Here is a 23,507-nt window from a genome sequence, read left to right as displayed (position 1 = left end):
GATCTCTCTTTACACCCATATTGAACTATGGGCAATGCACCTTCAAATCCACATCAGCATCCGCCTCATATGTCGGATGCTGCAGCGCAGAGCCTGTCGCGGCGCGGCCAGCAGCGACTATCGCAGAATCCGTACAACCCATACGTCAATTTCTTTGAAATGGCCGCCGCCACGCCTGATCCCGTTGTGAACCGGCGTCCCAAAAAGAAGCCAGATAGTCGAAGCGGCAGCACCAGCGGTAGCAGCAGCGTTGCCAGCAGTAGCTTGGCAGGTAGCAGCGCAGCGTCAGTCAGTCGAACTCCTCGGCAATCAGCGACCTCAGAAACAGCCACGCTTGTTAGTCAGGACTCTGTACAGCATTTTGAGTACCACAACGGTCGCAAGTATCTTTCATACCCGCCAAGCATCCGTAGATACCTACCATGTGACGACGATGAGTCAGATCGTATTGTGATCATGGTAAGTGGTGGAGGCGACAAGGATAAAGATGGTGTGTGGGAGAGAAAGGAACAGAGAAAGAGAAATTATACCCTATCAGGAGATGATTTAATTATTCTTGATCCTAATCTGTTTGATGCATGGCTGATAGCACTTTTTGTTGAAATACGCCTTTGATAACCAAAATCTTATCGCCCCGGCTGTCCTCGACAAGGGCCATGTACTTGATATCGGCTGTGGCCCAGGAACCTGGTATGTATGCACGGAGGGCGGTGTATTTGCATCTACATCGCTATTCACGTAATCATACATTATTCTAATTCGGGATCGGGAATCTATAGGGTCCTGGAAATGGCTAGCGAGTTTCCATCTTGCGAGTTTCATGGCATCGATCTATGCGCCATGTTTCCCACGTCTATCAAACCGCAGAATGCCCGTTTCACGCAGCACAATTTCCTTGAAAAGTTACCGTTTCCCGATAGTACCTTTGATTATATCCACATGCGGTCGATGCTCTGCAGTCTCACCCGCCAACAGCTCAATCGGCTCCTAAAGGAAATCTCACGCGTGCTTAAACCTCTCGGATACATTGAAATTGTCGATGTCGAGTATCGTGTACAGCGTGCAGGTCCTTTGACCGAAGAATATCTCAACCAAAAATGTAAGCATCCGGCAAAATATTTACGTTCGAGAAGCAAACTAAATATGATTTCTAGTATCTGATGCCATGTTTATGACCGGCATAGAATTCTCACAAAGCTATCATCTATCCACAATGCTAATGACTTCGCAGTTTGTCAATGTACACCAGAATCGCGTCACGATACCCCTTGGCTGGGGCGGTCAATTGGGCCGTATCCATGGCCAAAGCATGCATGCATTCTACCGGACCCTGCACCCAACTATTCGAAAACGTGCTCGCCTTAACGACGAAGTAATTGAGCAGATTATGCACGAATGCGAAAAGTTCCAATCCCACTTGAATTGGTACGCTTGCTTCGGACAGAAACCATCTTTGGACCCGTTGCCTTCACCCGCTCTCTCAGAAGTCGTAGCTGGTCCTACGACGAAATCCATAGCGCCCCGAGACGTTGTAGGCGACGATGCGACCTGGGAATCCATCAATGATTTCGTAGACGGCTACGTCGAATAGACAACCCATTACATTCCTTTGCATTGTTTCTTTTTTGTAACCTATTGTAGTTGTACATAGTTATATATCGCGTAAATACATATATTTGATTAGCAGATGTGACATTATATTTTTGGTAACTAGTATAACATTGGTTGCTGCTGTTATTGATGATGATGATGATGGTGAGGTGATTTTGATGCCAGGATATGTTCTATCTCGTGAATTTGTTTCGGTGCGGATGCAGTCAAGTTTTCATACCCGTTTGCAGTGATTAGGAGGGTGTCTTCAATCCGTACACCTCCAACAGCACGGTAGCGTTCTACTTGCTCCATGTCGAAATATTTCAGGAACCCAGGAGACTGCGTCCATATTTTCAAGTACGTATCGTTGAAGTAAAGGCCTGGTTCAACCGTGATCACCATGTTCGGTTCCAGTGGCCTGTCTTGCAAGAATCCATCCTGGTCAAGGCACTGCTTCCTTCTGTGATCAAAATTAATATGAGTAAAAGTACCATACAGGTCATTGTTCAACAGACTTTCCCTCCGACGTCATGGACATCTAAACCGACCGAATGCCCTAGCCCTAATGGAGAACAATTGCACGAACTCAGTCGCCGGAAGAACCGAAACAAAACGCCTCGTGATGCTTACCGTGGTAGTAAAAAGCGCGGGGTACTTCAAATTCGAGTAATTCATCCTCGTCGCCCCGAAGAATGCCGATGCGTATTAATTCTATGCACAGTATTCTCAGGGCCAGGTCTTCCAGCTCTATCCACATTACGCCCGGTTTTAACCGGCTTAGAACGGCCTGAGATATGACATTACATTTACAGTCCATCTCTTTGTTTCCAGTATATTTATGTACCTCTTGCATCTTGAGAACGATCGAGTAAATGGTGCGAGCTTCTGGTGAGAACTTTTGCGAAGCAGGGAAAGTACGAGTTACGTCGCTTGCGTAGCAGCGCCACTCAGCACCGGCATCGACCAGAACGACAGCGTGAGGGTTTGCCGTTGGTATTGGTTGGTTGTTACGGTTGTAATGGAGAGTGGCTGCGCGCGGACCAGACGCTACAATAGGAATGTATGCTTGGCGCTCGAGGCCATGCAGCGCAGAGACGTAGCGGAAATAGGCAGCAACGACAAGCTCCGTGCGCAGCGCTGCGTGCCGCTTCATTACCATTTTGTGTGCCACGGACGAGACGTAACCTGCGTGCTTGATCATTGCAATCTCCCAAGGAAATTTCGTCAGTCGGGCCTCGCACAAGGCATTAACAAGAGCGGAGCGATCAATTCTGCATGAACGATGAGGTGATATTTGGAGGTTGCTTAGATCAGTCGTGTCCATTGTGTAGATTGTCGTGGCATGTGCTACATGTGCCGCCAGCTCTGATTCATCCAGTATCACATCGGCATCGTACTTGTCGTGCAATTGCGCTGATGTGTCCGGCGCTCCCTTCCAGACCGTCTCGTAATCTTCAGGCAAAGCAGGAGGTACAAGGTACACAAGCTCGGTCTGCAGATCCATCATCACATGAAATCCTGGTTCGTCAACGCCTGAATATATAGTACATATCAAGGGCAAATTCATTTAATAAAATGAAAAATATTTTGTCTTCACATTGCTGCTGCATCTACATCTTACCTGTCAAGTAAAAGAAATGGCTATCTTGACGAAACTCTAGCTCGACATCTGTGCCTTCTCGATTTTTGCTAACGGCGCCTCGATGATATATTATCGCTTTTTCGTCAGGTTTGCAGTCAAGCAACCGCTTCACTTTAAGGCAGTGCTGTTTGGTAGGGATCTTCTTTGCCACGTTCGCAGTTGTTGGAGGCAATCCTATTGCAAACGTTGGATGAGGAGACATAGGTGGTTATGAAGGATAACAATAAAAAGAGAAGAATAAAGATTCAGTTTTGGCGCCAAAATGAGGTTTTAAAAAAGAAGGTACGGGTCCAGGTGACTTTTCAAAAATGGGCAGGAGGCCGAACACTGAAAGGAACACAGTGTTACAGAATGATCATTGGGATGGGGAGGACACCATGGAAAAGGAAATTAGATTTTTCACCGATTTTGCCTTTATTCATAGGTACTGCAAAAATAAAACGGATAATCTATACGTAGGTACTGCAAAAATAAAACGGATAATCTATACGTATGTGAAAGAAACTAAGCATGATGAGAAGAAAAAAAGAAAGAAGAAAAAAAGAAAGAAAGCCTAAAGCATCAAATATTTGAATGAAAACTAAGAGTTTATCTAGTGGGAGCACTTTGCGGTCAAAGCACGGTGAGCTTCAGCCAGTTGTTCTTCAAGAACACGGATGCGTTCCTGGAGTTCCTTGTCTTTGGACTCCAGGCCCGACTTTTCTGACTCGAGCACGGCTACGCGTGTGGTCAGTCGGGTATTGTCACCCTCCAACTCGTTCACACGTTTCTCGAGCGCTTCCATCTTCAGCAACTTCTTAAGTCTAGAACGACGCGCTGCATCAGTGTTGCGCTGGCGCTTGAGAGCAATCTCGTCTTGTTCTTTATCGGTCATGGCAGCCTTGCGCTTGTCGCCGCATTTCACTTGAGGAGCAATTATGGTAGCCTCCGTTTTAGGCATAATAGGCACAGGACGGTTACGAGGGCGAGGTGCCAGTGGACGTGGCTCGGCGGCAGCGGGCTTGATCGGCGAAGCGGGCCAACTTGCAATTTCAGGGAACAAGGGGATTGGGGTGGAGACTTGACTGGATGCACGAGACATATCCTTTTGCGATTGGTTTTCAGGACTCGCTGTCAGGGGAGGCGAATGTGGCAGAACATTGCCAGGCAGGACCGGATCTTGGGTAGGAAGCTTCGTGTCAGGCATCGTCAAGAGACCAGAGTGATGCAGTTCGTCAGCCAACCAATCATCAATCATGGAAGGCATAGTATCTAGTTGCAAGAACTGCGCAAGCGCGTCGTTTTCATTCATTTGATGTTGCTGTTGAAGAGAGAAGGCTGCTGGATTGTTTGCAATTGCAGACAAAAGGGCTTCTGGGCCCAAAGCGAATTGAGGCATTTGCTGTTTTGTTGTCGTCATTTTGTGTGTACGAGTTGGAGGGTGAGCGGAGCGAGGCAGGTGTTTGGTGGTTATGCTGGTTATTTTTGCTAATTTCCTGGGTTGTTCGTTTGGGCAGATATCTTCACAGTGCAGGTAGAGGGCTCGTCAGTACAGTAGGAGAAGAAAGGCTTGAAGGGCAGAGACTTGGAGTTGAATTGGTTCTTGCGAGTCGCAGAGGAGAAGTTAAAGGCAGACATGAGAGAGAGAGGTTTCTTGAGAGACACAAGAGATATTAGAGGGTTCTTGAGATTAGATAGAGCAGAGAAAAAGCGGTGTGAGAGAGCAGGAATTAAAAGATGATGGCAGCCATGTTGGACAGACAGGTCAACAATAGGGTGCAAGCAAACAGTTATCGAGGCAAAGAGAAGTTACAAAGGGTTGAGATTGACAAGTCAATTAGTTAGTGATTAATAGAGGAAAGAACCGCAAGGACCTATTACTCGCCGGTCGAGATGACGAAAACGACTGCAAAAACAAAAGTCACGATTGATGGAAAAGTCTGCTTTCGGGTCCCGACTGATGGACAACAGCGATTTCACATCACATGGAGATCCAAGATTGGAAGAAAATTCACGGATTACAAATAAAGCGCCGAACAAGGGTGGCACAAGGGGTTCTTCCTGGCTCTTCAGACGACCTCGTCCTCGTTTAAAGATACAAAAAGAACCTTTTGTATTCAATTTTTCCTCGCAATTTTGTTTCTGATATAGAGACTAACATCTCGAAGGGCTGATCGACGCTTTTCATTTCAAATCCTTGTTTGAAAAGGAATGGTCTGGACCAAGGTTGGGGCGGAGACGCACACGAGAGTACCTTGTGCGTATACATACGCCTTGCATGTTGCTGTTGTGTTCAGCCCCAAAATCTTGCTGCTGTGTGCTCATCCTAACAACGAAACATTTCAATCCTGATTCGTTCAAGGAACGCTGTCTATATCGGAGCTGTTGGGAAAGGCAAGTAACATTAGTAAAGACAACTTCCAGGAACATTGACTGGCTTCATGTCCCAGCTGTGCGGCATGTTTCGCCAGTCCTCGGAGATAACGTAGAATTGATAGAAACTCGCGTTACACTGTGCAACAATTAGTGAGAAGCTGCAATGCCGAGCTTGCTAATCCAAAAAGCAGAAACCGCAGCTTTGAAATAAGGATAAGTAAGATAATATATATGCAGACGAAAACGCCTGTATGTTTTTGAATTTATGGTCATATTGACACTTCCAGTTTCTTTGTTCAGAGGAATATCTCGAATGTCAGGTAAGAAAATCCTTTAAACGATATACCTCTTAGGCGGATTTGGAGTAAGCAATAGCCATAATAACTAATGTCACAAAGCTTTTGATACCGAAGCATGGATATGCATTCAATTTCCTGAATTCTCATACAAGTAACCAAAGCATGGTGACTTCCAGATCACTCTGCTAAAGATCAGCGGAATTGTGGAAGTCCAGTCTGAAAACTGCAGGATGTGGTTAACGAAGAAATGAAGCATTTTCCAAAATACATATTCAGGATTGAGATATATCAACTGTATGACAATGCAAACATCTAGCATTATTTTTAAAAAGATTCGATAGCACAGGTTCTTTAGATATATCTACACTGTGAACGCAATATTGTCCATTGTTTGGCAGCAAGCTTCGCAATTTAAGCAAACACTTAATACCGTCTGTGCTTGTTTACGCAATGACTGCTTACAACGCGATATTTCTGGTAAAAGATAGCTCAAAGATCTCGGAAAACCAGATAAGAGAAAGCATGTAATCAGAGTGAGTACCAAATGAAGAGAAAATAACAGCATAAACAATGCAGCTTTGCTTTCATAAAGACAGCTTGCACTTTTGTCTGCCAATAAGCAAAGCATCGCTAAGTAGTCAATCAAAACAAAAGCATGATATACTTATTAACTAATGATGATCTCCAGATTGCCTTATTTTGACCAGCAAAACCGCGGCAGAATAAACAATTCAAATTTTAATTTTATGAAAATGCAGATATTTTACAGAAAAGAAAAAGAGAGGAAAGGTACTCGGGAAGGGGGAATGAAGTATATATATGAGAAAAGGCTTAGTAGACTGTGGACATGTGGTATCTGGACTCTTCAAAGTCTTTGATCTGTTGATCGTGCAACCGGTGGTGACGGGCGCCGTTGCGTAGTCGAGAAGCATAGTTGGATACCACCGATGCAAAGTAGATCTAGGAGTTACACGGAATCAGAACCAGAAAAGTTTTGGTGAATGTACAGCATGTGTTTCTACCTGGAGCAGTTCGACAAAAAAGATCACGACACCAAATGCAATCAAGAAGGATTTTACGCTTTCCTCGCAGTCGGCAGCGGATGCAGCGTTTGCGTTTAAGGTACCGGGATATCGGACTGGTGTGTAGTAAGGGCTGTCTGATAGGATTGCTGGGTCGAGAGATACCTGACTGTTGCCAAAGCCAACGAATCCGGAGCGCTGACATGATTTAACCATCTCGTCCCGGTGGACACACATGATAATAAGCGAGACGACGTATTTGATGATGGATAGAACGCAATTGACCCAGACAATGATGCTAAAGATCTTTGCAAAAGTTCGATTGGCCTGGCAAAGATAATTTAGTACATCCGTTCTTTACAATTGTCAATCGTACTTACAAAGCAAGAGCCAAGTATGCCGAACAAACCGCCCACACAAATAATGACAGTAAATAGCAGTCCGATGTAATACCATGCTTTTGCTGTCTGTCCCGAGTATACAGTAACGGCTGCAAAGGTTCAAATGATGAGAGTAGCGTACAAATATTATAATAATATTTTTAGAGCTGCTTACCGTTGCTGCCTAGGAATCCAGTAACGGCATCAAACAGGTAGACAACCTACATCGACATCCGTCAGCCTGTCTCAAAGAATTATTCTCAGTTGATCGTAACCTACAAAGAACCAAAGGGCAATAATGAAGGTGCCTAAGCGAAGAGGAAGGAAGCAGCAGCACTTGTCCAAGCCCAAACCCATGCTGTGCGAAATGAAGGGAACGGTGAAGAGGTAAACTTGGTATTCTTGTCGAAAGGGGAACCTCCCGTTTTTAGACGCAGCAATATGATTCGCTGACAGTTAATTGCGAGTTCCCTTGCCCACCAGGTCTCGAACAGAAGTCAATCGGACACAGCTCTTTCAGGTGTAGGTTGCTATTTCTTCAATATGCATCGGTAGGCTGGGAAATGCTTTTGTGTTCAGGCGAAACTTTCTGGATGGATCCATTTCATCGCTCCTGAGGCAGGTATCCTTGTGTGTTGGGAAAACTTGTGCTCATTAAAGTGCGTCGAATACAGCTTCCGAGGTAGCAACAATCGACCATACGAAAAGACGAACGCTTATTCACGAAAAAGATTATTATAATCCATGCTAATCTGGATAATGATTATCGTGCTGACAATGGGTCCTCCAATTATGCACGAAGGACCTTTCGAACTATTCAGCCTGGTGCCACCGATGATAAAACTGATTATATATCGACGTTGTCAATGGCGGAAAAAAAACGATAATCCTTCATTATTGGATATTTTTAGAGATATCGGCCATACCGCATCAGAAGCTGGTTACAATGGAAAATGTTATACAAAGCAAGCTGAAAATGCTTTCTCCAAACAGATAGACGTCACGATGATGGTTTATGTTTAGTTCTGTCTACAATGATAGAGTATTACTTTCTCTCAAAAAGAAAGGATCTTGGTTTGTTTATAATGAAATATAAAGTGAGCTTTGTTGCAGGACAGAAACGATCAATATTTCTATTTTTCAAGGTAGGTTCTTCACTAGTTCCGTAACGGAAGTTGCAGCACTAGAAAGAAAAACTTTACTCCAGCAGAAATCAAGAATTATCCCGACATGATCACTAACAAATTCAAAAAGTAAGAGGAGGGAGAGAGACAGGATGAGAGAGCTGTACACAATGCTTCGGTGAATTCTTGAACCGTTCTATGTTTCAAACAATGCTCGTTCCAAAACCATACAACAATGTCGTGAGACCAGCCGTACTTAAGAGTCCTTGCACAGCCTTGATCAATACCAGATTTTGTGGTCTTTCCTCCCAAATGTAAGCTTGATAGAGCTCGGGTACAATATACGCAATGAAGAAGAACAGGCCGAGTTGTATCGCGTGTGTGTAGCAATCAACATCAGTCAGGTTCATAACTCCCATTACGAAGAAAGTCTATATCGGATGTTAGCTTCTGTTCCATCTCTACACTTCCTGCATCAATTACAAAGGGACTGCAGCACTGATTTATAGACTTGCCTTTATAGCATACAATACAAACTCCACGGTCTGATCCACAATGCTGTCATCCCTTGCCCGTTTTGCTGATTTCTGGTGTGACCAGTCTGATACTCCTTTATCTTGGTTCATAGCTTCGGCCCAATGTCCACCGACGACGCCGAAACGCGTTAGTGCATTGACAAGGAATAAGAATACAGCGCCGATAACTATCGAATTCCAGATCAGAAAAACCGCTGAGAGATAGAGTAATGAGCATGTTTTCATATTACATACAAATACTTGAGTAGTTGAATGTCATGGTAGCGATATATGAAAAGCGTATACGTGTAGTAAGAAAGTGTGGGGTGAAGGAGGAAGAAAGATGGACGCATGTTTTGCCCGCCAAAGGCAGGCATGAAAATCGGAGATGAAACACTGACGTCAAGGTTTCCTTACTGTTGGAGGCCATGTCGATCCATGTTTCCAACAGTAACAAGCACAGTCTTCGCTTTCCTTCCTGACAAAGGATTGAACAAAATTCTCTGATGCTGCGAAACGGAACTTTCGAAACCCGAATGTTGCAGGCTTGGCAAAGGCAGGTCCAAAATGGATCTGTTATTATGCTAAATTTAGAACATGTTTTTTTCTGCTATGTTCGGGTTCGGAACGATGATGGTCTCGAGGCACTTTCGCTAAAAAAATAGGTCCAGGTGTTCTTCGGTTTTAAATCTACTGCTTTTTTCTCTCTTTTCCTCTCTCTTTTTCTCTTATTCCTTTTTACTGCCCATTATCTTCTATGTCTGTGTACGACCGCGATGATTACTACGGTGCTCCGCCACCGCCACCGCTTCACGGACACTCTCAAAACGCACCTCCGATGAGAAATGCATACGATCATACTGGTTATACCTCGCCTCATAGTACTACATATCCCCCAACGCCCTTTGATCATCAGGAAGACCGACGACATCGCGAGTCTATGGAAGCTGCACTCTATCACAACGAAGCAGCGATGAGCTGGCACAACAACCGTCAAAGCATGTCAGATGTTAAACTGACAGGACACTACGACTCGGACGACGAACACGATCTTTTACCTGTTCCTGAGGAACGCAAGCGGCGCACTTGCATGGACAAGATTTGCTGCGGATGTTGCACATGCTTGCCTCGATGGATGAGATATCTTTGCTGCATTTTGTTTTTGATAATTATAGCACTTGCTATCGTGATTGGTGTCTTGGCAGCACTTTTCAAAACCCCGAATGTCACTTTCAATGGCATTGAAGGCGAACCTCAAGTCAACCTTTCCGGCTCTAACATTACCATGAATTTCACGCTATCCATCTCCGTTGACAATCCAAACGTCGAAAGCGTCACCTTTGAGAAAATCGTGGCGGAGGTAACGTGGCAATGCATCTTTTTGGCATCATGTGGCGTTGACGAGAGTAGGAAAAGCTAAAAAAAACCAATCCAATTATACTTAGGCTTATTACCCGAATTACGATACTGTTTCTATCGGTGGTGGCGAACTTGACGACGTGCACATCGCAAAGCAAGCAACAACAAATATCAGCTTCCCTTTCAACCTTCAAATTGATGCATCTTCAGAAGAGACAAAAGCTATAGCTGCTGACATGATGAGCAAGTGCGGTTTGACCGGTGGTTCATCCAGCCAGATCAAGATCAACTACAACGTGAAGCCTACACTGAAGATTATCGGCATTCCCATCACTCCAACGATATCACAGAGCGCAAATATCGACTGTCCAACCCAGGTACGACAGAGTTTTCGTTTTAGATATTTAGGGGCTTGGCATAACTAAACAGTTGTATATGTTTTGGTTTCAGGCACTCTCCGGTATTACTGGTATGGCGAGCAACTATGCATCACTCATCCCCACCGGCATCTTCCCCACCGGCGCTACCTAAGAATGAAATAGGACGATATGGTGGCTAGTTTTCTCGAGATATATATCCAGACTCCCTTTGTTCTCGCGTTGTATAGCACTGACCCTTCCTTCATCTTCCACACTCGCATGTACCATACTTTTTGTGTAAAGAAATGACGAAAAAAAAAGAGCATTTTAAAAATTACTTGTTATTAGCTGGAATTGCGACCAAAGTTTTTAGTTTGTTCTCGATCGTCCTTGAAATTGACTTTCAAACAAATTAGTGTGAGAGACATGAGATTAGCTCAAAAGTTCCAATAAGCTAAAAGCTTTTCGGACGTACAAAGACGACGATCTTCCAGCATCAACTTTAATGATCGACTACATACTTTAATCACGCTAGGGCTAATGATTACATTTACACAAAGTGTTTTCTGCAATGAGGTTTCGCGATTTCCCAAGCTTCTTCGATTGCTTTCAGAACGTCATCTGGAAGCGGACCTTGTTCTGTAGCATCAAGATTATTCTTGATATGCTCGTACGAAGATCCACCAAGTATGATTCCTATAGACGAAATGTTAGTAATGAGTCAAAAACAATGTAAGTGTGACCTGCCATCGCCTTTCTCTCGGCTTACCTGGGAGTGGTGGACGAGCCATCGAAGCACAACGTCAGTTGAGTCCAGTCCATTTCTTTGAGAAACCTTGTTCGAAGGTCAAGAGTGTCAAAGTAGCCCTGTTTCCAGTAAAGAGAGCGATAGTGCTGGCTATAAGGGCCTTTAGGATCGAAGCAGCCGCCTGAACTGTTAGCATTCCCTCTGTTCTTAGGATCCACGATACCGCCTGACAAAGGACTGTACGCATAGAAACGTATATTATATTGCCTAAAGCAGGGTACAAGCGCTGGCTCGATCGTGCGCATGAATGCATTGTAATGTCCTTGGTAGACTGTAGGCATAACCCAATTCTTGTGCTTCATGTATTCGCAAATAGCACTGACTTCCCACGCAAAGTAGTTGGACAGACCAAACTACGCAGTAAACAGACATATATGTAAGCTTACAACGTGCCTACATGATAAACCAGGATATCCTACTTGCCTCTTCAAACTTTCCTTGTTCATATAGCTCTTGAACAGCGCTCAAGATATCTTCGATGGGAACCGTGCGATCCTGAAAAATTAGCACGAGTCGTGAATCCTCTGACCGGATAGGATAAATAGGATAACATTACACTTACGGGTGCATGCAAATAGAACAAATGGACCTTCTCCGTCTTGAGTGCATCCAAGGATTTTTGGAATACACTCTTGAGCTTATCAGGCTGGAAGGTGCCAGGCACATATGGCGCAACCTTGGTTGAGACTTTGTACTTGCTGGGTGCGTCGATCTCTCCAAGCAGCTAAGATATACATAGGTTAAGGTAGAAGGCACGTTCCCATGATCAGTCTTCAGGAAGGTACTCAGAAGAGACAATCTGATGTCTACCTGTTCCGTTGTACCAAAACCATAAACGCGAGCAGAATCTTGGATATATTAGTAAGCATTACCATCTAGAAAGGTGCAAGGACGCGATATAGTATTAGTTCGGAATGACCGTGGTCAGCGAACAAAGTAATGATCTTTCTTGCATCCTCGGGATTGTTGATACGCGAATGTTCGCCTTTGCCAAAGCCGCCAGTGCTGTAGATGCAGAGAATTTAAGCATCCAAGTATTCAATAAGTACTCCATGATAGAAAATACGTAGCTTTGTCTAACCTAGAATAATATTAACTTTGTTAGGCATTGTTTTATGCTGAAATAAGAGTGGAAAAGTCCGTGCGAAAGCAGAGAAGATGTCCGTTGAACGCGAATGAAGGCCTTAAATAGTACCAAGGTTGTCATTCGGCTAGGATAAACCTTGTAAACTTTCTTCGTATCTCGGCTCGTATATTTGCCATTTCTCAGCTAAGCTCAGTTGATTATCTAAAGCAGCAATCTTTGCAAACAATCAAAGAATCTAAATATGCAGGTTTCCTGCTTGATGACTAACACTGTCGTACCTGTATGGAGCTCGTTGCCTACATAATAACAAAAACTCACTTGATATTGTCATTCGTCGTCAGTCATGCTTGCAATATCATTTTTCGCTGGATGCTGTGGGAGTGCAGTTACCTGAAATTGTGGGGCTTTGCAGTTAGCCTCGACATTTACATCCCATTTATAGCAGCTTTAGGTTGTATTATCCATCTTATCTAATGCCAATGGTAAAGTTTTCTCTGTATAATGAGTATGCTTATCAAATTTAGTGAGCGAGTCCCATGAAGATTGGACAAGAAAATCCTAGACTAAAATCTCGAGCAAATGAGTGCAATTGATATGGTTACAATGTCTGGATCAAATAGCCAATGGATTCGATTCAATTGCATCAGTCTGCGGCACAACCCTACGCTGCTACACTGAAGTGGACGACTATCCTCTGGACCCTTTTTTATACTGCTTTGAATCCTCAAGTATGGAAACACAAATCAACAACCTATCGTCAATCAGCCATATATCGTTCGTAAAAATTCAAGCCTTGTATTTCACGCTTGCAGGGGTTACCTTGCTTTATAACCAACGATCAAGGTAGATTATATGAGGCTCGAATTTTGTGGCATAGAGCAGGTAGTTTATTTACTGGTACTGAAGAATCCTAGATTTCATTTTAACCTCGCTTTTCTTTTTCACTGTATGTTCAATGACTATGTTTAATTATTGTAAATCACATTAATTTAGAAAGCTGGTGTCTGCTGTCCTTAGACAAAGTAAGATGGTCCTTGAAACATAGCAGCCTTCCAAGCCCTATCTAGAGCTTTTACAATGGAATCTGGTAGTGGTCCTTGGCCGACTGCTTTGCTGTTGTTTCTAACATGCTCAACGGCAGTCGCTCCAATGATAATGGCTAACAGATGACGGGTTCAAAGTAAAGCAAGTATAAACTTTTAGAACTTTTCCAGACCTTACCATCATTAAACTCTGGTTTCAAATTCGAGTGATATACCAACCAACGAATAGCTATGTCGGATGGGGAGATACCTGCCTTGCTTGCAACGTCATGAACATTCGCCACAGATTTAAAGAAGTATTGATTCCAGTACTTTCCAGGATACCTACAGCGTTTGTTAAAATATCCATGTGTTCATGTGTTGCAATATGATGAATTCGAAGCAATGCCCTACAATGCACTCTGCCAAGTCGAAGATCCAAAAGAGTATGCATCCTCTTGGTTATCAGTGCGATGAATATCTACACCTTTGTAGTCGTGTCCGAGTAAGCCGCAGGCAAGGATCGTATGTGCGTAAAAGCGGATGTTGTATCTACGCAGACAGGGGAATAGCTCCCGCTCTGCATCTCGGAGAAGAGCATTGTACATTCCTTGATACACGGTAGGCTTCACCCAGCCTCGTTCGTTCATGATTTCCCACACGGCACTCACTTGCCAAGATGCAAAGTTCGACAACCCGAACTATGATCGCGATAATACGTTTTGCAAGCATATCCTTTTTCTTTTACAGCAGTACTTATTTATAACTTACACGAGCAAAGCGTCCTTCCTCGTACAGGTCCTGGATAGCCCGCAGTGTAGCGCGGATGGGAACTGTGTGATCCTAAGGTGTATGATATCAGCGTTGCTTGCGTAATGAGCGAAAAGTTTATGCGGAATAGTGCATATATAAAATTCGCATAACTCACCGGCGCATGAAGATAGAGAATGTCAACTTTATCCAGTCGCAAGGTTTTCAAGGACTCATAAAATGTTGCTTTCAACCGATCTGGCTGAAATGTTCCTGGCGGAAAGGGAGCTACTTTGGTAGACACTTTACACTTGTTCGTTGCCTCGATTTCAGCTAGGATCTAGTATGCGTAGCACCAATAGGCGGTTGGAGCCTATTCTGGTGAATATCGAGTTTTGCTTGGCAAATGCTTTACCTCTTCGGACGTGCCTTTGCAGTACACGCGCGATGTATCTACGTTGGAATCCAAGGCTTAATCACGGACAGCTAGGAATAAACCATACTTCCTATCTATATACCCAATTCTTTATATCCATATTCACAAAATGTGTCGATGATGTTTTTTATGGCATTTACGTCGCATAGACCTCCAGGGATTGGGTCGCCTTTGCCAAAGACAGCAGTTCTGCGCGAGAGTCATATAGTACTTGAGCTTAGGAGTGTGAATTTGTCGCTATTGCGTAAAACAAACCCTAGAATGATATTGAAGGACGACATATCGGAGGAGACCTGGAAAGAATGTAGACAGAAAGTGGATGAAAACGGAAGTTTTCATTTTATGATCTCTGAGCATATTAACCGATTTCAGCTGTCGTCGCACAGCATACCGCAGCACGGGGAAAGTTTTGCCGAATGCAGCTTGTGCTTGCCCTGCCACGTTTCTTTGCGAATACTATTCTGAACTCTTCGTTTTTAATTGCTTTAGATAGCTTGGTAGTCAGTTCCAGTTCCTACCAAATCTGTATTTTGATGTCGGGAACAGCAGGCAGAAGATACCTACCAAGATTTTATGGTCGGCATTTCTAAATAGCAAATGCTACCTATTCTTTGCTATTTCCCAGCTTGAACTGAAGACGTCGTTTTGTATATGCAATGACGCTACAGCTTGCAATGCATTTCATATAGACATTATTTCCGAGAACAGGCAACTTCCAGCACTGTAATCAACATTTCCTACGCAAGGCCGGTATTACGAGAGAGAGTGTGCGTGTATGCAGGGTGTGTGAACGTGTGATGATACAAAGAACATATTATTGAGTATTGTACAGAAGAAGCGGGGATGGGTGGGGAGACAGGAATAAAATTCACGGCAATGAGAACCCAAACGAAAAAGTTGCTTGTTGGAAATAAAAAGGAGATCCAGTTGTAGTCATGGTTGCATGATCTTCGAATAGGGAGGAGCATACGATAATTCGTAGTTAGAAACGGACGACAAGGATACTGAGGTTGTCGGTGCTGAAGTTTGCCAATGCGTGGTCCAGTAGTTTTTGACTCGCTTCCTGAGGATTCTCTATATCTTTGATCAAATCAACTGCATCTTGATCTTCACAGACATCCCATAACTAATGATATTCATATTAGATATTAGCAGTTGTTGTAAAAGAAAATGACTCAGTAGCAAAATAGAGACATTACCCCATCACAGGCGAGGATCAGAAAGTCATCTCCTTCTCCAAGTTCGGTTTCCGTGGTATAAGGGTTACCAACAACGAACTCTTTCATGACACGATCACCCAGCGATCTTGTCACGGCCAAGACACCATTAACTCGATTATTCATCATAAATCCACCCAAATCAGTGATTCGTTTCGCTTCCTGAGCGTCCGAGCCCTTATGGTCATACGATAAACGCACAGCTTTGCCTTTACGGCTGACAAACGACAAATTAGCCTACAGTGCAAATTGGCATAAAATTGGTATGCATACCTTAGTACTGCCCGTGCATCGCCTACATTTCCAGTGTACAAATATCGCTAAAGACAATATTGTCAGCATATAGAAAATATACTAATATTGAGGTATCTCGTCTTCCTTTCTGACCTTATCACCTTTGACCTGGACAAACGCTACGACTGCAGTGCAGCCGGACGACTTGCCTTCACTTTCGTTTACTTGTCGATCGACCTCGAGGAAAGCAGTGTTTAGAATTTCTGGAACGGGTTTGCCCTTGTTCTGTTCGAGACAATCGGCAAATGTCTGTACAAAGAGTTGTGAGAAAAAGCGAGCCGGTTGACAAGGAAACCAAGTAAACGTCCTTTATGAATATACCTTGTGGAAGTTTTGGCCGCACCACTCGGCAGTTGCTTTTCCAGCATGCCCGTCGAAGATGGCAAAAAAGCCTTGTCGAGGTACACCAGCAAAGTTGGTGACGTATGAATGTGCATCCTCCATTGTTCGACGACATCGCTTGTTTCTGTCCTCGACAACACCAATTGTGAATCCCGGTGCCACAATTGCTTTAAAGTTGGCTTTGGAACCGTTGGTATTCGTGTTTCTAGCTTCGACTTCGCTGTTCATTGGTGTTTTGCAGTAAAAAGGTAAAGGACGCGTTGACGCGCGAGAGAAGGCTAACGGAAAAAGGGGGAAGAACGAAAGAGAGGGTGGGGGGAGAGAAAGATGCAAATGTTTCTTTTGTGTTTCAATTTGCAGCAGGGCTTTTCCCCTGTTGTCTCCTTCTTTGCAAGTGTACGCAGCTAGGTACTTTTAATTTCTGTAACACTGGATCACTGGTAATAGCGTCTTGCAGCTTATAGATCGAATCGGTATGCAGATCATTCAGTTCTTTTGTTATATTCTGCCAAACCGGTTAGAACAAAGACACATTTTTGCAACAGTCGGGAAAATCTATAAATAGATTGTTTCTATAGAACGCACGCTTCATTATTAAAACAGGAAAAGAAAGTTATCAAAATGCATATAGACCGGTTCAAAAGTCTATTTGGACCGGCTTTAGCCTCTTTTATTTTATGCTTACAAGCTTCTTCTTTGCCGCCTTGAGTTTGTTGCCTGTGCGTCCAACGTCGTCGTCCAAGTCGTCCAGGATATGGCTCTGGTTCTTCAGCTCATCCCCGATCGTTAGTCCAAGTTGCCTTTGGCGAGTTAAAATAGCGCTAAATTGCTCTATGTGCTGATCCTGATCTTGCATAACTTGTTTCTGATAGTTGACAAGACCCTCGTTATCTAGACCGCGCGTTTCTTGTGTTTCACGTGCCAGAATATGTTGTGCTGCCTGAGGACCAAATGCACGTCGACCGCCTTTCCGCGGTGACTCAACCAGCTGTTGCCTTTTCTGCTCACTGGCCTGCTGACTGTCTTTTTCAACAACTCGTCCGGAGTTGACGATCTTCATCAGCGCATCTTTCTCTTCCTTGAGCTCTTCGAGCATATCCTGACGTCGCCTTGCTTCACCATCCGCTAACTGCTCCTGATCCACGCCGTTTTCCAAATTGGAAAGACGCGCCGACAGAGATAGTAATAACTTTTTACCTTGCATGGTGCAATTGTGCGCTGCTGATATCTCACTCTGCGCTATATGTGTCGTGCGTTTACTGACCAGTGACCTGATTTGCCTCACAATATTCTGAAGTTGATTGTACTCATCAAGCCAGCTTTCCGGGTTACAATTGTTCGTCTTCAACGCTCGGCCTGTTGGAATGGCCAGGAATTCTTTCCATACATTTGTTTCTCGCCATCGATCATCTCTGCTGCTTAGCATACCTCGGAGATATTTCTCCAAGCCTTGGCGACGCTCCTCAATCTTGTCTGGTTGCCCAAATGTTGAAGGGAAGATGCTCTTGCCAGGTAATGGTATAGGTGGTGGATGTTTCGGAAAGTAGGATCGTAGTTGTGAATTGAGCTTGCAGAATTCAGAGTAGCGCCTCCATACTGTCCAGTTCCGCACAGCTGCGTAAATCTGTATGCGATATTCTGTGTGCTTGTTTGGATTTAGGCGTGTTTCCGTGTCTGGTATGAAAATTGCCTGGATTGTCTCCATGGAGAAAGAACAGGCGCCGCTTGATCATGGTTTCAGCCATCCAAATAGGGCTAGGCCCGCCTTTGCCCTGTTCGGTTCGTTGAGAAAAACATTTGAAAATTTCTTCCTTTGTTATTATGGCCGTGGGATTTTACTGATAAGGATCTCACTTTACTTGCGCATGGGCCACACGAGGTTGATGGAGATAAACAGTTACCATCAGCGGAGTTGTATGCACGCAAGGAAGAAAAGAATGGAAAAAGGGAAATGAAAAAAAGAATGCCTCACTTTGTCTCAGATACAACCTTTTTCACCACCAGCAGCTTTTATCTCTTCTCCTTGATTCCCGAATTTTGACAGCTTTCCCTGGCTTCAACCTTCACGGTGGAGTCGTTCTTGTGGGATGTGCCCCTTAGGATGTCCTCATCCACGAAATGCAATCTGATTGGTTACCTGCACAAGCTTCCTTGGAAACAAGGTGCTGCTGCTGTGCGGAAGATACTCCAACCTGAAAATGATACCTTAAGATTGATCATTCGATGATTAAACTCATTAACTCAATATCATTATTCGATAGTGGTTTAGGATAACAAAATGTAACAAGATCACTGCACAGTGAGATTGAAAAAGTATCGGGAAAGGAAAGATGGGCGCAAATAGACGTGCTCGTCGACTGTCGCAGTTTTGATATTTAAACCTCCGTGCTAAGCCACCCAAAAAGGTATAAAAAGGGCGGCTCCTTCGCACTTTCTCCCGCAATTTGTCGCTTGCGGCTGACTGGCTTGACTGACTGTCTGCACTACTTGTTCCTCACTGATCCCGATACTGTAACGTCTCTCACTGCTATCAAGAAATTACTGCTGTAACGATGTCCGGCTTCAAAATTCAAACACCTGCTATGCAAACTCCTGCAATGCCAACTCCTTCTATTCCAACACCTCATAACCCCACCACACCGTTTGCGGTTCCGAGTACACCTGCTCCTATCGATGCTCCTACGCCGAGCAGAGATCAGAACCCTTACGCTGTGGCAGGAATCACTCCGACGTTACAGTAAGTAGTTCGGGTGATATACAACAGTCGATAATAAACGACGAATATACCCATCGAACTATTTCTGTTTTTGGAATGGTGTTATTAATTCTATTGTCGAATAGAAACATTGTGGCCACCGTCAACTTGGATTGTCGCTTGGATTTGAAGACGATCGCTCTTCATGCTCGAAACGCTGAGTACAATCCAAAGGTACACAATTGTTTTATTGAGGTGTTGTAAGAATCAGATCTGAAACTGGAATAGCGTTTCGCTGCAGTCATTATGCGTATTCGAGAACCAAAGACGACAGCGTTGATCTTCGCCTCAGGCAAGATGGTGGTCACTGGTGCAAAGTCTGAGGACGATTCCAAGTTGGCTGCGCGCAAATACGCGAGAATCATTCAGAAGTTGGGATTCCAATCCAAGTTCACTGATTTCAAAATTCAAAACATTGTGGGCTCTTGCGATGTGCGGTTCCCGATTCGTCTTGAAGGTCTCGCCTACTCCCACGGTCACTTCAGTTCTGTAAGTATTGATCACTTTGTATGTGCAAGTGATTTCAAATGGTTACTGACAATCTGTTCAGTACGAACCTGAGTTGTTCCCCGGTCTCATTTATCGTATGGTCAAGCCCAAGATCGTGTTGCTTATTTTCGTCTCTGGCAAGATTGTGCTGACTGGTGCCAAGGTCCGTGAAGAGATCTACCAAGCCTTCCAGGCTATATACCCTGTACTGCTCGAATTCCGCAAGCCTTAATTCAGACCGTTATACCAGTCAGTTACTTCAGCAGCAACAATCAGCCTGGCGAGTTCAATCCTTCGTAACCATTCTCTCTATTCTATCTTTCTCTCACAAACACTCTGTGACCTTGGCATGAAGCAAAAGCAACAATCAAGTCTAACGAAACTGAAAAGTCCCTTCCATCAAACTTACCAGCACTACCGATTGTATAAATAACTATTCTAACCTTTCGTCACTTTATCCCTCAGCTTAACTTGCATGTAACATACATTTTCGCCCCTTTAGCTTCTCTGTCTATATAAAAACCAAATAAAAATGAATATCTGCTTTCTTTTATCCTCGCATTTATTGATGAGCTGTAGCGAATTTATCTAGAGATTTGCAAATGTCTTGTGTTTGGAGGGCAACGGGTTGATTTGGCGAGATTTACGCACTCTTTCCATTTTGCATAGAGGTGACGATGGCTAGGACGCGATTACTTGTTAGGGAAAAGATACTGCTTGGCGAATTGAGGCAGGACGAACGCTGATTCGTGCATGGCTGCGCTGTAGTATTTGAAAAGTTTTGCTTCCTGCTCTGGTGGCCATCGTCGCAGAGGACGAGTCAAATCAATGTTTGGGTTTTTGGAGCAAACGATGTGGCCAATTTGACCACATGGATAGGAAGGTACGCAAGAGTAAGCATACTGCACCTGTGGGTACAGGGTTCTGTTGTACTCAAGCGCGCTCTTGATATCCTTAATGTACAACCACATGCATTCAGCTTGAGTGCTAAAAACGCCGTGCTCGGTCATGGCGCTGTGGAGTCGTTTGAAAAATTCGTTCTGGAACAGAGATTCGGCAGGACCTTAGATGCGGGGAGTTAATCGAGCTGGTTCATTGTTTCATTGTTGGTGGATATATGTGTGCTCTTTACCGTCAGGATCTGAAGAGTCTGTGATAATCACATCATATTCATTCTTCTTGTCCTTGATGAACTCAAACCCATCCATGATTGTTAATTTCACCTTGGGGTGGTCAAAGCCAACAGCCATATTGCGCAGATATTGCTTTGCCACGCGAGGCACAGCTTCATCGATTTCCACCAGCTCAACGAGTTCTACACTCTCATGCTTGACAACTTCTCGCAAGACACCTCCGTCTCCTCCGCCAATCACAAGAACCTGAGCATTGTCAGTTTTATGCTTATATATGAGTACTCGCAATATCGAACATCGCTGTTATCGGTCTATTACCTTTTTAGGGTTTGGATGGGAGTTCATGGCCAGGTGGGTGATCATTTCTTGGTACCTATATGTATATGAATATTATCACATCATCAGTGGCTCAAAGAAAAAAGAAAGAAAAAGAACATTCAGGAATGCAGATTTACGCACGAGAATTCATCGCGCTCGGTCGCTTGTACGACGTTGTCGAGGACGAGAACGTTTCCATATTGAGTAGATTGAAATACAAGCACATCTTGATATTGCGACTTTTCGTGGTGTAAAATCTGTTTGACCTCAATGGCCATGGCTGCATAGATGTTCCGAAGGTTAGAAATAACAAGTTTCCTTTTTTTTTTTCCAGACTTTCCCTGGCACCAGCTGACGCAGTTTTATTTACCTTGACCGGGCCACATTTCGTTCTTTTCAACAAACCATCCGTCTTTGATGGAGGGGTGGGATAGAATTCCGACCGCCATTGGAGAAAAAAATTAAGAGAGGGAAGAAAACCGGGGAAAGAAGTAGAACTTTGCCTGCTCTCAGACTCAAAGATGATCACATTTAAAGTTTCTGCCCAATGATGACGCTGCGTCACACGACGGCACGACCAAGAAAAGAGGGTACCCAATTGCTTCCGCTCCGACATTGTTGTCAGAACAAAGGAATTGCCAATTCCAAATATGCGAGCTAGAGTGTAAACAGATGGAAAAAAGCGATATATGTAGCAATTATTTACAAGACATACGCAGCCGAGTGGACTAGTTAAGCTAAAGGATACATATAAACAGAAAGCTACCTTCGCCTTGATATGGCTGAGGATGATGAACGTCCTGTGTGTCGTGTGAAATTTCGTATAAAGCTAATCCTCATAGTACACAGGTACATGGCAGGTCATGATTGTCCGCGTGGCAGGAGCATCTTCCTGCCCAGCAGTCTGATGAGCGTCCAGGTTCACGTAAACATAAAAGGCAACCTGAATGTCGTCCGTAATAGCTACAAGCAACGAAGTAAAACGCAAGGCATCAGTGCGTGAAAGGTATATTGAAAATAGAGTTGATGGTTCACATACCGCAAATTACATTCTGGGGTTCTAGATGGTAGCAATTTAAGAAACTGACGAAATCATCCGTCGAGATTCGCACTGAAGCATATCGATCTATTTCTTCGGGAGGGCTGTGCCCGGCTAAAAACAAGGGGGAGATCAGATTTTATGACGTTACTGTGCATGACAGGGGATGTAACTTACCAAGATGAGGATTCTCTAGATGACGATATACAGTTTCGCATTGTGCCAGCTCTGTGTCAACAGCCATTTTGAACGTCCCGGCCATATTTGCCGACAAAGTCAAGAATTTGCCCAAAGATTTCAGCCGCGAAGCTACCGATCTCAGCAAATGTAGGCTTGGTAGCATAATGTATGCCTGCAGATTATATGTTACGCTTGTATCCATTTCCATCTCGAGCACGTTCGCCTTACATCTGGTGCTCCGAACGGGGAAGGTTCCTTGATATTCCTCATTCGGTCAGGCGATATGACTATTACATACACTTCCTGACCAACTTCAATGTTTTCTCCGTTCCTGATCTAATCAAAAAGGAAATGAGCGCAATGTATAAGCTGATTAGATCAACAGTTTATCAGGTACCGAAACCATGGTCCAATCTAGCAATGGCTTGTTGCCTTTCCGTCGCAGCTGGATCCGGATATCGTTGCATGTCTGCGCTGCTCTTGTTGCTCGCAGAAGATAGTCAAGCTGTATGCTCATGCTGATCTCGTTGTTTGCAGTACTCTCGACTCGATAGTTTGAAAACAGCGTTGACTAGTGTAAATTGTGTTACAAACCTCCCATCCGATTCCATATTTCGCAGCACACACGTATGCCTTACAGGTTGAACTTTACTGTGACGTAAAAATAATAATACATATAAGTTAGTATGATCGGTCCATACTTGTCTTGTATGTTACATACATCCATGCTTGTATGCCGCCGTCATACTCTCGGTGCTTTATAAACCGTATAGCGTCGTGACCAAAGCATACTATGCAGGACGGCCCGAGTTTCTCCAGAGTCTGTGCAATCTCTACAAGCGCAACCAATTCTCTAGATTAAGACCGACTAACATTGAAAACAAAGTTAATAGCATACTATAGAGTCCAATGGGATTGGTAAGGACAGCACGGAAGCGCATAAAGAAAGTACAGTGGTTCCTGTTCGGAAACTCAAGTAGTGGCTTGCC

The 23,507-nt window shown here is 44.0% G+C and overlaps 15 protein-coding genes across 15 annotated transcripts; 4 read left to right on the top strand and 11 right to left on the bottom strand.

The window, feature by feature from the left end:
* Positions 1-27: 27 nt before the first annotated feature.
* On the top strand, positions 28-1,591 carry VTP01DRAFT_6606 (uncharacterized protein; the record flags this gene model as incomplete). The annotated part of the gene is made up of 4 exons (XM_069385526.1): positions 28-459; positions 590-690; positions 780-1,099; positions 1,155-1,591. 4 exons carry the CDS (start codon positions 28-30, stop codon positions 1,589-1,591), a joined length of 1,290 nt encoding a protein of 429 aa, XP_069242979.1.
* A 444-nt stretch (positions 1,592-2,035) lies between these two features.
* Positions 2,036-3,437, bottom strand: VTP01DRAFT_6605 (uncharacterized protein; the record flags this gene model as incomplete). Its single annotated transcript, XM_069385525.1, has 5 exons — positions 2,036-2,053; positions 2,109-2,155; positions 2,224-2,380; positions 2,438-3,126; positions 3,215-3,437. 5 exons carry the CDS (start codon positions 3,435-3,437, stop codon positions 2,036-2,038), a joined length of 1,134 nt encoding a protein of 377 aa, XP_069242978.1.
* A 106-nt stretch (positions 3,438-3,543) lies between these two features.
* VTP01DRAFT_6604 (uncharacterized protein) lies at positions 3,544-3,792 on the top strand (the record flags this gene model as incomplete). Its single annotated transcript, XM_069385524.1, has 1 exon — positions 3,544-3,792. The coding sequence occupies one exon, from the start codon at positions 3,544-3,546 to the stop codon at positions 3,790-3,792; it is 249 nt and encodes an 82-aa protein (XP_069242977.1).
* Positions 3,793-3,827: 35 nt separating this feature from the next.
* Positions 3,828-4,634, bottom strand: VTP01DRAFT_6603 (uncharacterized protein; the record flags this gene model as incomplete). Its single annotated transcript, XM_069385523.1, has 1 exon — positions 3,828-4,634. The coding sequence occupies one exon, from the start codon at positions 4,632-4,634 to the stop codon at positions 3,828-3,830; it is 807 nt and encodes a 268-aa protein (XP_069242976.1).
* A 68-nt stretch (positions 4,635-4,702) lies between these two features.
* Positions 4,703-5,644, bottom strand: VTP01DRAFT_6602 (uncharacterized protein; the record flags this gene model as incomplete). Its single annotated transcript, XM_069385522.1, has 2 exons — positions 4,703-4,897; positions 5,486-5,644. The coding sequence occupies 2 exons, from the start codon at positions 5,642-5,644 to the stop codon at positions 4,703-4,705; spliced, it is 354 nt and encodes a 117-aa protein (XP_069242975.1).
* Positions 5,645-6,720: 1,076 nt separating this feature from the next.
* On the bottom strand, positions 6,721-7,648 carry VTP01DRAFT_6601 (uncharacterized protein; the record flags this gene model as incomplete). Its single annotated transcript, XM_069385521.1, has 5 exons — positions 6,721-6,849; positions 6,912-7,238; positions 7,292-7,401; positions 7,467-7,512; positions 7,571-7,648. 5 exons carry the CDS (start codon positions 7,646-7,648, stop codon positions 6,721-6,723), a joined length of 690 nt encoding a protein of 229 aa, XP_069242974.1.
* Positions 7,649-8,618: 970 nt separating this feature from the next.
* VTP01DRAFT_6600 (uncharacterized protein) lies at positions 8,619-9,360 on the bottom strand (the record flags this gene model as incomplete). The annotated part of the gene is made up of 3 exons (XM_069385520.1): positions 8,619-8,846; positions 8,931-9,118; positions 9,186-9,360. 3 exons carry the CDS (start codon positions 9,358-9,360, stop codon positions 8,619-8,621), a joined length of 591 nt encoding a protein of 196 aa, XP_069242973.1.
* A 327-nt stretch (positions 9,361-9,687) lies between these two features.
* VTP01DRAFT_6599 (uncharacterized protein) lies at positions 9,688-10,820 on the top strand (the record flags this gene model as incomplete). Its single annotated transcript, XM_069385517.1, has 3 exons — positions 9,688-10,290; positions 10,376-10,666; positions 10,740-10,820. The coding sequence occupies 3 exons, from the start codon at positions 9,688-9,690 to the stop codon at positions 10,818-10,820; spliced, it is 975 nt and encodes a 324-aa protein (XP_069242972.1).
* Positions 10,821-11,301: 481 nt separating this feature from the next.
* Positions 11,302-12,331, bottom strand: VTP01DRAFT_6598 (uncharacterized protein; the record flags this gene model as incomplete). The annotated part of the gene is made up of 5 exons (XM_069385516.1): positions 11,302-11,344; positions 11,418-11,809; positions 11,880-11,951; positions 12,019-12,180; positions 12,281-12,331. The coding sequence occupies 5 exons, from the start codon at positions 12,329-12,331 to the stop codon at positions 11,302-11,304; spliced, it is 720 nt and encodes a 239-aa protein (XP_069242971.1).
* Positions 12,332-13,556: 1,225 nt separating this feature from the next.
* On the bottom strand, positions 13,557-15,032 carry VTP01DRAFT_6597 (uncharacterized protein; the record flags this gene model as incomplete). Its single annotated transcript, XM_069385515.1, has 7 exons — positions 13,557-13,702; positions 13,765-13,910; positions 13,980-14,266; positions 14,337-14,408; positions 14,494-14,655; positions 14,892-14,940; positions 15,007-15,032. The coding sequence occupies 7 exons, from the start codon at positions 15,030-15,032 to the stop codon at positions 13,557-13,559; spliced, it is 888 nt and encodes a 295-aa protein (XP_069242970.1).
* A 701-nt stretch (positions 15,033-15,733) lies between these two features.
* Positions 15,734-16,832, bottom strand: VTP01DRAFT_6596 (uncharacterized protein; the record flags this gene model as incomplete). The annotated part of the gene is made up of 5 exons (XM_069385514.1): positions 15,734-15,877; positions 15,951-16,185; positions 16,242-16,288; positions 16,356-16,511; positions 16,584-16,832. The coding sequence occupies 5 exons, from the start codon at positions 16,830-16,832 to the stop codon at positions 15,734-15,736; spliced, it is 831 nt and encodes a 276-aa protein (XP_069242969.1).
* A 442-nt stretch (positions 16,833-17,274) lies between these two features.
* Positions 17,275-18,309, bottom strand: VTP01DRAFT_6595 (uncharacterized protein; the record flags this gene model as incomplete). The annotated part of the gene is made up of 1 exon (XM_069385513.1): positions 17,275-18,309. The coding sequence occupies one exon, from the start codon at positions 18,307-18,309 to the stop codon at positions 17,275-17,277; it is 1,035 nt and encodes a 344-aa protein (XP_069242968.1).
* An 847-nt stretch (positions 18,310-19,156) lies between these two features.
* VTP01DRAFT_6594 (uncharacterized protein) lies at positions 19,157-20,080 on the top strand (the record flags this gene model as incomplete). Its single annotated transcript, XM_069385512.1, has 4 exons — positions 19,157-19,341; positions 19,446-19,533; positions 19,588-19,848; positions 19,910-20,080. 4 exons carry the CDS (start codon positions 19,157-19,159, stop codon positions 20,078-20,080), a joined length of 705 nt encoding a protein of 234 aa, XP_069242967.1.
* Positions 20,081-20,540: 460 nt separating this feature from the next.
* Positions 20,541-21,748, bottom strand: VTP01DRAFT_6593 (uncharacterized protein; the record flags this gene model as incomplete). Its single annotated transcript, XM_069385511.1, has 5 exons — positions 20,541-20,911; positions 20,981-21,227; positions 21,300-21,354; positions 21,441-21,579; positions 21,670-21,748. 5 exons carry the CDS (start codon positions 21,746-21,748, stop codon positions 20,541-20,543), a joined length of 891 nt encoding a protein of 296 aa, XP_069242966.1.
* A 380-nt stretch (positions 21,749-22,128) lies between these two features.
* VTP01DRAFT_6592 (uncharacterized protein) lies at positions 22,129-23,459 on the bottom strand (the record flags this gene model as incomplete). The annotated part of the gene is made up of 8 exons (XM_069385510.1): positions 22,129-22,262; positions 22,339-22,452; positions 22,516-22,690; positions 22,747-22,854; positions 22,916-23,089; positions 23,157-23,169; positions 23,240-23,351; positions 23,417-23,459. 8 exons carry the CDS (start codon positions 23,457-23,459, stop codon positions 22,129-22,131), a joined length of 873 nt encoding a protein of 290 aa, XP_069242965.1.
* Positions 23,460-23,507: the final 48 nt, after the last annotated feature.

This window comes from Rhizomucor pusillus (genome assembly GCF_041956525.1).
Source record: "Rhizomucor pusillus strain CBS 183.67 unplaced genomic scaffold VTP01scaffold_3, whole genome shotgun sequence".
In the NCBI taxonomy this organism is placed as follows: Eukaryota; Fungi; Mucoromycota; class Mucoromycetes; order Mucorales; family Lichtheimiaceae; genus Rhizomucor; species Rhizomucor pusillus.
The sequence above is the reverse complement of the archived record's forward strand: the minus strand, read 5'-3'. Positions and strand labels throughout refer to the sequence as shown.